A 12,866-nucleotide genomic window follows, 5' to 3' on the forward strand; every position below is an offset into this window, starting at 1 on the left:
AGCCCTGTGTATACATATCGTTATTAAACCAAAACGTAACTTCGACAACATTTTTTAAAATTCTAGAAGAATTGCAATGTTGATCTTGTAATACTTGGTTTTTTTTTTTTTAAAAGATTTTGGTTATTTATATTCAAATTTTTTTATCTTTATTTCTTATACAATTTAATCATTTAGTTTGAAGTGGTGTTCATCTAACGTTGATGTGATATCTACGTATAGAGTGTTACATCATCACTTTCGATTAAAAATACCTAAAATTTAGATACGACAACAAAAACCAATTGTGAAAACATTGATGACTAAAAGTACGAAGTAATAAACATGTGTAATGAAATTACAATTTTCGGAATAAAACATTAGAAAACCAGTATATCGATTTATCAAACCCTCTAAATGCAGAAGAATTTTATCATGTTAGTAAGCTGAAAAATAGAAGCAGTTCACTTGTTTGTCTTTGTCGATTTACATGATAACATTAAAAGGTTAGAAAAGTAAAATAACAACATAAGTTAATTAAATTATTAAATAAAATAACAATAAATGATTTTATTGGCCCAACATCATTTTTTTTTTTGGACAAGAGCAAACAGAAATTTATACAAGTACTGGAATTTGACCTTATTAACTTGATAAATTTGACCGGTGTACTGTCGTTGAGTCAGCAAACTTAAATTCATATTTCTAAATAAAATGAGTGTAATGATGAATATGGTCAAATCTACAAAGAACGAGATATTTATTTCTTTTGAGAGAATATAATAAAAGAGAGGATTTTAGGATATGAACTAAATAGAACACTAAGATTAAAATTAGCACGCTAGGAGAAATAATAAATTTAAAACGAGAAATTAATCATTTAAGGTAGATGAAATTAAATGAAGAATACAATATGAGAAAATTCTGATTCAATGATGTTCCACTATTCAATTGTATCACTTGTCATCGGTCAACATTTCGTTTATTCATGCATTTCCATGCAATTAACTTTATAATTATATGAAAAGCCGCTAAAATACTTGTGTTCTCCTAATTTTATTGACCAAACACCACATCCAGTCAAACCTTATCAATTATCAACTGAGCATGATAGCGTTCCATACTGATTAAAAATAACATTTTCACTTTGTGGAAATAATTAATCTTAAAATCTAACAACCGAGATAGCTGCAATCGATAAATCCAGTTCTGCTGATTTATTTAGACTACATATGTTTTGATAGCACAACGCACAAAATATATCTCTACTCACGTATCAATCATTTATGACGATTACAGATCAATGAATTCATAGATAGCAGTAGAAAGTTATATATCAAATTAAATTGCCAGATTAATCGATATACAACTTTCATATAATTAAATAATAAATCAACAAATACTTGAAGTGAGGACAATGAGAAATTTGATAACAAAAATACGAACTATTACGATCTTATCAGAATCTTCCACACCTAAACCATGCTTGTCCTTAAACATAAAATAATTCAATTCATTATCTCAACTCTTTATTCTCCTTCCACTTCTTCTACTTATCCGTAAAATTTTTCATGCATAAAAAACAAGTTGAATGTTGAGCATCTCAAATACCAACATTATGAATATTCACTTCCATCAAAATGTATAGAAATTAAAATACATGGGTTCTAATAACTACTCACGTGATTCATTCATTACACTCATAAGTGTCTGATATATGTATAAAAGAAACTCTCATTTCAAAACAATAAAGATTTTTAAGATAAGCTTGCAAGTATATCACGTCATTCCACCAAATGAATGAATTAACATGCACAACCAAAATGGATGTAAATGGATTGTAGCATTGCTAGAGGTAAGGTAGGATAAATAGTAACAATTGGTAATGGAATTGAAGAAATCATATCAACTTTCCACAAAAACAATTGCATCCAGGTTACAACAAAAGACTCTTCATTCTCATCATATATAAGAGCACTTTTCTTCTTGTTGCTTTTTTTTTCCTTCTCACTTTTCTTTTTTTCCCTTCCATTCTCTCTTTTTTCCATAATTTTTCTTCTTTTTTTTTTGTTTTTTTTTTCATCTTCTTGTTTTTTCGAAGATTGAGACAATTATTATAAGACTTTGATCTTGGGTAACTAAATCTCAACAATTCAAACTATCTTGGATCAAAGTGATGCTACATGTGAAAATCTGATTATCCAATTCAAGGCTCAAAGAGAGGAATAATAAACAAAAAAGATTTATCACGGCTTGAGGCTATGTTCCAAGGAAAGGTTCGGGCTCGAACTTGGCTCACTAGTCGTGTATGATTCAGCATAGGCTTTAAAGAACGACATTGATATAATTTTATTAATGCACCTAATCAACTACAAAGTATTGACAAAGACATGTATAATAATGCAATTCTAGAAAAATCAACAATGCACGAGCAACATACAAAAAAACCGAGCATGATATAACGATTGCTCATATGATCAAAGCTCACCAAAGAAAAATGATATGTTTTTTAGACCCCATACACTTGTCATTTCAAACTATCATCAAGAGCAACTATCCATAAATTCAATATTAAGAATGCAAAATCAGTTGCACACAAAGAAAACATCAATTTTTCATAGACTCACATTGGAAGATTTCAGGACTCAGAAGAGAGAGAAAAAATAAGCATTAGATGCTCTTAAACCTCCACACACACAAAAAAAATTGAATACTAAAATTCTAGCTATATACCTCCTCTCACACATATATATGACATTTTCCCCAATTACTCTAGAAGCAAATGTTCAACTAAAAAATAAAAATGCAAGGAAATTAGAGAACTCTTCTGAAAATGTTGAACATCGTAGAACAAATGTCATCTACTGTTACAGTGATGACAACACGATGTGAGGGTGGTGGATGATGGTGTACATACAGTATCATTGCGAGATTGTAGTGTTGCGCTGGTATGATGTGTTGTGGATTGCGCTGGTGGTCGCGGGTTGCTAAGTGTGTCTTGTTTAAATTTCAGAATATGTTTTTCCCAATGCATGAACACATCTTGATCGAAATTATCTTTTGAACAAAGCATGACAAAAATTATCTCTAATGCCAAAAAAATTAAAACAAAACACAATTAAAATAAAAAGAAAAAGAAAAAATTTGGGTTGCCTCCTAAAAACGCTTGATTTTTAATCGTCAGCTTGACCCTCAGAAGAATTCATCATAGAGTGGCTGCGCCTAAATTAAGGGTCATATAATACCACATATGGGTCTTGGTTTCATGTGCCTTAATGTTTGGCTTAATGTATACGATGTAAGTTTGTGTCCTCAACAAAACGCGACTTTAAATAATAAGCATGAGATTAGAGTATCAATGTTGGATCTTGAAGAACAAAATCTATCAAGGTCGACGATGGAGAAAGGCAAGGATCATGTAGATGTGTGTATGATAATCCTATCGATGAGCTCAAATCGATAGTCTTGGGAGCTTGTTCATCTCTCAACTTCATTAGTGCCTCATTTTCATATGCTAATGATAGGCTCATAATAGTTAATATTTTTATTTTCATATTTCCCATTATTCCAATCTTCGATATGTTTAATTGACACATTTTTGTGTAATTTTGTTGTAGGAAGAACTTTCAAGGTCTTGGAGCAAAGTTGAGTTAAAAATGTGATGTTTATCACATTTGAAGTTTCCAAGATAGAGTTTTGAAAGAGAATGGCCAAACCAGAAGAGGTCCTGGAACAAGGCGTGGCCATGCCTTGTGACGATGTTTCAGCTGCCAAAAATTGCAAGAAGGAAAAATCTGATTTTGTGAAGATTATGCAAGATTTGAAAGAATTAATTATGATGTATGGTTTAGTGGAAATTATTGGAAAGAAACTCTAGATAAGATATTATTTATTATTTTATATTTAAGATTTAAGGTTAATTAAAGATTAGTGGGCTGTTTAGCAAAAATTTAGACCCAAAAAGCCCACTACTCAAAAGACCACAGCCGCAGCACAAGAATAAAACAATCAGATTGGAAAAGATTTTCACCATTCCATCCTCAAGCAAGGAGCTGAAGGCGCAGGACTTGAAGATTTTTCCAACAAAATAGTTTGCATTTCTTTATGTTTACTTATTTAATTTTTATGGATATGGTAGATCAAACTATGTTGTGCTAATTTTCTTGCAACTGATTAAAGTGATAGTCTACTATTTTAATTTTATCACTGTGAGGTTTCTTGCACTTTAATTTATTATTCTTGTTTGCCCAATTATTCGTTGATTTATGATTATATGAATGTTATACGTCAATTAATCTGACAATTTAATTTGATGTACGATTTTGTAATGCTAATCATGAATTTAGTGATCCGTAATTGTCATGAAATATTGGTACGTGAGTAGCAATAGGCTAGATGTGTTGTGCTATCATAACATGATTAATCTAAATAAATCGACAGAACTAGATCTTCCAATTGCAGTTATCTCAGTTGTTAGATTTTAGGATTAACTGTTTTCACGAAACTAAAATGCTATCTTTAATTAATATGGAACGCTATCGTGCCCAGTTGATTATTGGTAAGTTTTGACTGGATGCTGGGTTTGGTCAATTAATTTAGGAAAACACAAGAATTTTAGCGGCTATCCCTATTATTCTAAGGTTAATTTCTTGGAATAACATGAATAAATGATTGGTTAACCGATGAACAGTGAGATAATTAAATAGTAAAATCCCTTTGAATCAGTATTTTCTCATATTAAATTCTTCACTTTATTCTAGTTGATCAATTGTCATTTAAATTTATTATTTTCTTTTCGTAGAGAAATTTAGTTTAGCATTGTATTAAATTAATATCCCAAAATTCCCCCTTTATTTACATTTTGCTCGAACGAAATAAAACTCATGTTCCCTGTGGGTTCGACCATGCTCATCATTACACTAATTTTATTTATAGAGTAGGAATTTAATTTTGGTGGGTCAATGACAGCACACCAGCTATTTCTTCCCAAAATTCTTCAGACTGAGGCTCAATAGCTTCTTCATTCAATGTCAAATGCTTGTTTACCATATCATTTAATTGAGTAATTATTAAATCAAGACTATTTCTCTCTTTTTTTCTTATGTTGGAAAGGTCGGTCTGTAAAATCATGGCGATTAATTTGTGGAAGGTATTGGTGGTTCCAACTCTGCGGTGAAGGATCACAATACTGTTGGTATTCAAAGTCTGTTATATCATCAAACGAATATATCACACCTTGTTCATCTCGACTAAGTAGTGGACTACTAGTTGTCAATGTTCCACTAAATACCCATATCCATGTCATTGTTTCCAAACTTTTAAGGAAAATTCGAATAAAAACGAAGTTAGAAAAATCATGATTCCAAAAGGGTGTGCTCAAAGACAACGGTGAAAAACCGTTGTCGTAGACGTCTAAAGACGACGGTGAAAAACCGTTGTCGTAGGTATATAAAACCGCTGTTAAAGGTCCTGTGGTTAAAGCATTCGCTAAAAGACAACGATTTTGGAGTGCTGTGGTAGTTATAATTTGCGACGATTTTTAAAAAACCGTCGCAAATTAATTCGCGACGGACATCATCGTTAACCGTCGCTAAAATTAGCGACGGTCGTAATTTAAACGGTCGCTAAACAGCGACGGTTTAATACACCGTTGCTACATTTAGCGACGGTGTTTTATAAACTTCGTCGCTAATATTAGCGACGATTTTGTATGCTTTCCGTCGCTAATTTATTCAGTAAAATAAAAAAAATTTCACTTTTAATATTTTAATAAATATACAAAAAAACTCACAATCTAATATGCAAATTATATTCTTGATTTACCGTCGAAAATACTATATTCTTGATTTTAAAAATTTATTAAACTTTAAAGAGAAAATCGAAACTAAAATTGTATAAGGGAGAAAAATTTTAAGTGTTGTGAAGTGGTATGGGAGAAAATTGACCGAGGGTGGAGATATTTATAGACAGTTTGCGACAGTTTTGACTTTAACTGTCGCAAATAGCGACTGTTATTTTTTTAAATGTCGCCGATTTAAAATTAGCGTCGCTTTTACATGAACTATCGCTATATTTAGCGACGGTTATTAACAACCGTCGCTAAATATAGCGACGATTAAGTATAAACTGTCGCTGATTTTAGATCAGCGATGGTATTACCAAAACTGTCGTTAAAATTAGCGACGGTTTAAAAACACCGTTGCTAAACTTAGCGACAGTTCTTGTTAAACCGTCGCTATATTTACATCAGCGACGGTTTTACGATGGTTTTACTTAAAACCGTCGCTAAATATTGTGACAGTTGTACTTTAACCGTCGCAAGATTTAAATTAGTGACGGTATAGTACAACCGTCGCTAATTTTAGCGACAGATTTAAATTAAACGGTGGCAAAATGTAATATTGACAACAAATTTATAGAAAAACCAGTTGAAAGACAACGGTTTTTTACAAAGCGTTGTCGTAGATTGAAGAAAAACGCTAATAGACAACAATTTAAAAACCGTTGTCGTAGCCCAAAAAAAAACACTCATAGACAACGGTTTTTAAAAACCGTTGTCGTAGCCCAAAAAAAAACGCTCATAGACAACGGTTTTTAAAAACCGTTGTCGTAGATATATCAAAGACAACGGTCTTAAAGAAACTGTTGTCTTTGAGCGGATTTTTTTAGGATACGACAACGGTTTTTGTTAAAACCGTTGTTAAAAGTAAAAAAACAACGGTTTTAATAAAAACCGTTGTCTTTGATGTGTTGTTAAAACTGATTTTTCTTGTAGTGCTCTCTCATGCTACATAGAATAACTCTCTGTTATGTTGAGCAAAACTTGTAAATACTTGTCGATGGAACATTTCAAAATGTCACACAACAACAATTCCTTGTAGTCTTGCTTCTTTCTTTCAATCTCCTAGTTGTCTTTTTGATTTCTGGAATATATTCGAGTTTACGTGTACGAATCATAAAAAGAAAAGAAAATAGCAAAACTCGAAAAAAAACTAACCTTGTACCGTTCCTTGGCAACAACACCAAAATTTGCTGTGTTTTTTTTTTGAGTCACTAAAATTAAATTCGTACTCTCTAAATAAAATAATTGTAATGATGAGTAGAGTCGAATCCACATGGGACGAGACATTTATTTCTTTCGAGGGAATACAATAAATTGGGGGATTTTGGGATATGAACTAAATAGAACACTAAGATTAAAATTAGCATGCTAGGATAAATAATAAATTTAAAACGAGAAATTAATCAATCAATGTGAATGAAATTAAATGAAGAGTGAAGTATGATTAAATTCTAATTCAAGGAGGTTTCAATATTCAATTATATCACTGGTCATTGATCAGCATTTCGTTTATTCATGAATTTTCAAATAATTAACTTTAGAATTATAGAGATAACCGCTAAAATCTTTGTGTTTTACTAATTTAATTGACCAAAATCCACATCCAGTCAAAACCTATCAATAATCATTTGGGCATGATAGCTTTTCGTATTGATTAAAAATAACATTTTCGCTTTGTGAAAAGAGTAAATACTGAAATCTAACAAACCAGATAGCTGCAATTGATAAATCGAGTTTCGTCGTTTTATTTAGACTAAATATGTTATGATAGCACAACACATCTAATCTATCAGTACTACTCACGTACCAATTATTCATGATAATTACAGATCACTGAATTCATGGATAACAGTAGAAAATTATATATCAAATTAAATAATCAGATTAATCGATACACAACTTTCATATAATTAAATTATAAATCAATAAATATTTGAACAAACAATACTATTAAATCATAATTCAAAAATCTCACAGTGATAAAATTGAAATAATAGAAATATCTCTTAAATCATAAATAAAAAACTTAGCCTATAGTTATGGAGAAAATAATGAAAAATTCCTTATAGACTTTTCTTTTAGTTTCATGTGAAGTTAATGATGGAAAAGTAGAGAGATGTCTTAAGATAAAAACACAAAAACTAGAATAAAACCTAATAATACTAGGAAGAGATTATGTCTATATCAATAAAGAAACTAAAATTTTTATGAAATAAAACTCTATCAAATATTTCCTTATCTCAAGAATAAATCTTTCTCCAAAATTCTTCAAAGAATTAAATACCACAATTAAGACTCCTAAAATATGATATTAATATCATAATTTTCGAGCTCTATATGCCATCACAAGGAAGCCACGAAGCAATCACAAGGCACGGCCACGTCTTGTTCTATGACTTCTTCTGTTTTGATCATTTTTTTAAAATTCTATTTTGACAACTTCTAATGTAATAAAAAAAATCACATTTTTTAGGCCAAATTTACTACAAGATCATAAAACTCCATCTTACAACGAAATAACAAAAAAATGTACCAATTAAGTATATCGGAAATGAAAACAATCAGAAATTTGATAACAAAAATACGAACTATTACGATCTTATCATTTACCTACCTGAATCATTACCTTAGTTTGAGGGTCAATGTCAATGATACATGTAGAAATTTTTTTCTTATCCTTTGACATGATAAGAGCAAAATAAAAATTAAAAGTAGTGATTAGCTAGTGAAACGTAAAAATTAAATCTAAGGAAAAAAATTAAAAATGAAACCGTGGTAAAAAAAAAATTGATTTCGGGAAGGGGAGTTTTGTGACGATTGCGTCTGGAACTCGGGACTATGCCGTAAATTTAAAATTTTGATGTCAAATAAGTTTATAATTCATTGACGATGTTGATTTTGTTTTTAAAGATAAGGAACATTTTTTTAAAAAAATATATAAAGTAACAAACATTAATTTATGGGACCTTAAGAGCATCATACTTCCTAACACGTTAGATAGCTAAGTTCATCATCACCACTCCGAACATCTTTAAATGTGTCGTTGCTATTAAACGAATATTATATTATGCTATACGGAATTTAGATATTCACAACATAAATTTATATTTTAAATTAAAATATATTCTATCAAAATACATTCTACAAATTATTCATATTAAAATATATGTTACACCAATGTGAAGAACCATGTTCTGCAGCCGTAGAAGGTTAATAGTTCATCTGACACTGAGATATTAAGTTGAGGTAAAATCTAGGTTTGAAATTCAATTAAAATAAATTTTATTTCTGAGGTGAAAAATAAATAAATAAATAAAAAAATAAAAACCATATTCCACATGCCATCATGCTGATGTGCTTGTGACATCACCATGATTAATTGGTCCTTTGGCTCAAAAAAGTGGTGACAAAGAATATAGATCATTAATCGACATGCTTCCAATAAATTAGAAAATGAAATGATAGCTAGATATTTTTTTGATTAATTAAGCATATAAAATAGGAATTAATAATGCATGTAAATATTATATTATGTTACAAAAGAAAGGGGATTCGATTTTGGTTCTTTTTTAGTTGTATTTCAGTATTAATGTCATAACTTTGTTTTTCGTGCTTTTCATCTTTTTTTCCATCTAAGTATTGACACAACAGGAAAAAAAAAACTAACATTGTAAAACAAAATAAAATATTTATTGAAGTAATATTGAAACGTGACTACTACAGAACCGAAATCAAAATTATGTCTAATTACATTCCCAAAATAATATATAAAGTTTTGATATGGTAAACATTCATCACGAGCAAGACATAAGGTGACGTCTACATATTAGATGTACAAGTCGTCATCACATCTTTTGTTCACATAAATGCTCATCAATATATATATATATATATTATTTTTTGTGGATGTTGGAAGGATTGATGTTGGTATGGTGATGGTGATGATTGAATGGGCTTGGCTTAGCACGCCATTTATCTTTTGAGAGCAACAAGAAAATTTGAATGATGAAACCCACCGCACGCCCCTCCTCACTTCCCAACCAAGATTTGCACTAAGTTTCTCTATACATGCAAAAAAAATATATAATTAATAACAATAATACCAATATTGATAAATATAAATAAATAAATCATCCCTAAATTTTCGGTTTTTGTTACCCACGGATCAAAGATAGAAATCATTTTAGAAAATAATATGTATGATGGTCATTTTACCATCCATTTTCTTGTACAATTAAAAAATTAATTAAATATACATGTATGGATTCTCTCTTGTACTACGTCCTTGTGATTCTTATCACTTTATTACAACTTTTTCTTGGATATTATTTACGAAAACCCATGAAGATTTTGGTGTGCATGTTTGCTTCTTTCCAGCAATTAATTCACACATTCCTATACAATTTCACAGTATATGCTTTAGTACCAAACTCAACCCATTCCACTGTCCATGCTATATAATATTAAAATATTATAATTAAATTTTGAAATTTTTTTTGTTTCATCATTTGCTTCCATATATAAACCCCTCCGACCTTCCATCTCTTCATTCCAAGCCTCATTCTCCCCTTCTTCCTCCCCCTCTCTCTCTCATATATACATATATATATACACTCACATACGTATATTGTAAGAAAAAGATCAACAAAGGTAAGAAAAATGAGTGATTTCTCTATATCTGATGGATTGAGCAGTGAAGGTAGTATGAATGTCAATGGGAATGGGAATGGGAATGCGATGAGGAAGAGTTGTTGGTATGAAGAGGAGATTGAAGAGAACTTGAGGTGGTGCTTTGCACTCAAGAGGTAAATTTTTGTGTAATTTTGCAATATTCTTACTTAATTTTAAGGATGGAAAACTATATTTAACTTTAATTTGTGAAACATTTGTTTTTCTTTATATATATGAGCAATGAAGATAAATTAAATTTTCATATAACCAATAATCCTATGCATGAAAATTTTTATATAAAATATATTATTTGTAGTAGTTTTTTTTTTTTTTTCCTATATAAATTTGTGTGTGAATTTGCATATTTTAAAAGTTAGGAAGCGTCATGAGTACAGCTACTGTTCCTATGATTTTTTCCATGAAAAGTTGGGACAAGTGAGGATCAAAATGAGGAGGCAAAAATAATTTTGTGTCCAATAATTAATTAAGTCCATTTATTAACTACGTACATAATTAATTAATTAATACTTTTTGAAAGTTTTTTTTTCCCCTTTTTTTGGGTGCAGTATTTTGCATACAGGAGCCTCGCAGTACCAGGACATTCAACTCTTGGACACCAAGCCCTTCGGAAAGGTGCACCATTTCCGATCCTAACAATTAAGAATTTTCAAATTTCATATAAAAAATTTAATTTGTAAATTTATACATATAGTGATTTAATATTGATTTTTTTTTAAAAAAAAAATCGAATTATATTTCGTGATTTTAAATTCGCTGCAGGCTCTAGTTCTTGATGGAAAGCTTCAAAGTGCAGAGATAGATGAGTTCATCTACCATGAATCTCTTGTCCATCCCCCACTGTTGCATCACACTAAGTATTAATATCTCATATTATAATTAATACAATTTATTTTTTCTTTTTTGACCAAAATAATTAAATATTTTGACCCTTTGTATAATTACTTATTTTTGTTAATTTATAATAATGATTTAGTCCAAAAACAATATTTATTATGGGTGGAGGTGAAGGTTCTACTGCAAGAGAAATCCTCAGGCACAAAACTGTGGAAAAGGTCATCATGTGTGATATCGACCAGGTGACATATTTCTAAATTCTTTTTTTCTAAAATCAATATTCCCTTTTATATTTCTTGAAAATCTAATCAGAAATTGTATAATTTAATTCTTTTAATTTTCTCTTTTTTTTCAGGAAGTGGTGAATTTTTGCAAGTCATACTTAGTTGTTAACAAAGAAGCTTTTTATGATCCTAGACTCGAACTCGTTATCAATGATGCCAGGTTAATATTATAATAACAAACGATGTTTAATTTTGTGGGTTTATCCTAAAAAAATTTGGTGAACGATGCATTTTAATTTCTTTGTAAAATAAGAGCTGAGCTTGAGAGAAGAGACGAGGTTTATGATGTGATCATAGGAGACTTGGCTGATCCAATCGAAGGAGGTCCATGTTACCAACTCTACACCAAATCCTTCTACGAATCCGTGATCAAGCCAAGGCTTAGTAAAGGTGGCATCTTTGTCACACAGGTTCGTGTGCGTGTGCGTGCGCGTGCGCGTTTCGATATATATATATATGTGTGTGTGTGTGTGTGTGTGTGTGTGATGTTTAGTATAAGCTTGAAAAAAATTTCAGGCTGGACCAGCTGGAATTTTTAGCCACACAGAAGTATTTTCTTGCATCTTCAACACTTTGAGCCAGGTTTTCAAGTGTAAGTGAAATGCAGTGATTTCAAAATTCTTGGATAATTTATTAGTTAGTTTTTTTATAAATTGACTAATTTATTTATTTGGCAGATGTCGTACCTTACTCAGCTCATATTCCTTCCTATGCTGATACTTGGGGATGGGTCATGGTACCATCAATTTTGGCTCTTAATTTATGATCTCTATATAATATAATGCCTTTATATATGCATGCATGACTCTTCACTAAATAATTAAATACATGCAGGCATCTGAATACCCATTCACCCTAACTGCTGATGAATTAGACCTCAGAATCAAGCAGAGAATTCAAGGGGAGTATCGATATCTCGATGGCAAAACGTTCATTTCCTCCTCTACCTTGAGCAAAGCTGTTCGGAAATCGTTAGTAGCAATCTCTTTTCTTGGTTTTGAAATACATGCTTTATCAAAATGTAAACATTATAGTTGATGGAAACCATTTTTATTTGGCTAAATTTATTTCAAGATCCATGTCTTGACATGTTTTTGATGTTATCAATGACAGGCTAGACAATGAGACTCATGTTTACACGGAAGGAAATGCGAGGTTTATTTATGGTCATGGGAAACAACTTTGAAGGTCACTCGAAGGGGACGAAAACACGAGGTCGTAGAAGAAGAAGACGA

At 30.7% G+C, this 12,866-nt stretch overlaps 1 protein-coding gene across 1 annotated transcript; it reads left to right on the top strand.

Moving 5' to 3' along the window:
* The first annotated feature begins 10,380 nt into the window (after positions 1-10,380).
* LOC140979227 (thermospermine synthase ACAULIS5-like) lies at positions 10,381-12,866 on the top strand. The gene is made up of 10 exons (XM_073444552.1): positions 10,381-10,626; positions 11,059-11,125; positions 11,273-11,367; positions 11,487-11,589; positions 11,703-11,791; positions 11,885-12,041; positions 12,148-12,223; positions 12,309-12,367; positions 12,466-12,602; positions 12,745-12,866. Exons 1-10 carry the CDS (start codon positions 10,481-10,483, stop codon positions 12,815-12,817), a joined length of 1,002 nt encoding a protein of 333 aa, XP_073300653.1. The 5' UTR covers positions 10,381-10,480; the 3' UTR covers positions 12,818-12,866.

Source organism: Primulina huaijiensis, chromosome 6 (genome assembly GCF_012295235.1).
Source record: "Primulina huaijiensis isolate GDHJ02 chromosome 6, ASM1229523v2, whole genome shotgun sequence".
In the NCBI taxonomy this organism is placed as follows: domain Eukaryota; kingdom Viridiplantae; phylum Streptophyta; class Magnoliopsida; order Lamiales; family Gesneriaceae; genus Primulina; species Primulina huaijiensis.

What these genes read in the sequence shown, in the direction of transcription:
- LOC140979227 (XM_073444552.1), top strand. Translation starts at nt 10,481, where the DNA reads ATGAGTGATTTCTCTATATCTGATGGATTGAGCAGTGAAGGTAGTATG. An exon ending in CCACTGTTGCATCACACTAA is followed by an intron (nt 11,368 to 11,486) that starts GTATTAATATCT and finishes ATAATGATTTAG; the next exon opens with TCCAAAAACAATATTTATTA. An exon ending in TTTGAGCCAGGTTTTCAAGT is followed by an intron (nt 12,224 to 12,308) that starts GTAAGTGAAATG and finishes TTTATTTGGCAG; the next exon opens with ATGTCGTACCTTACTCAGCT.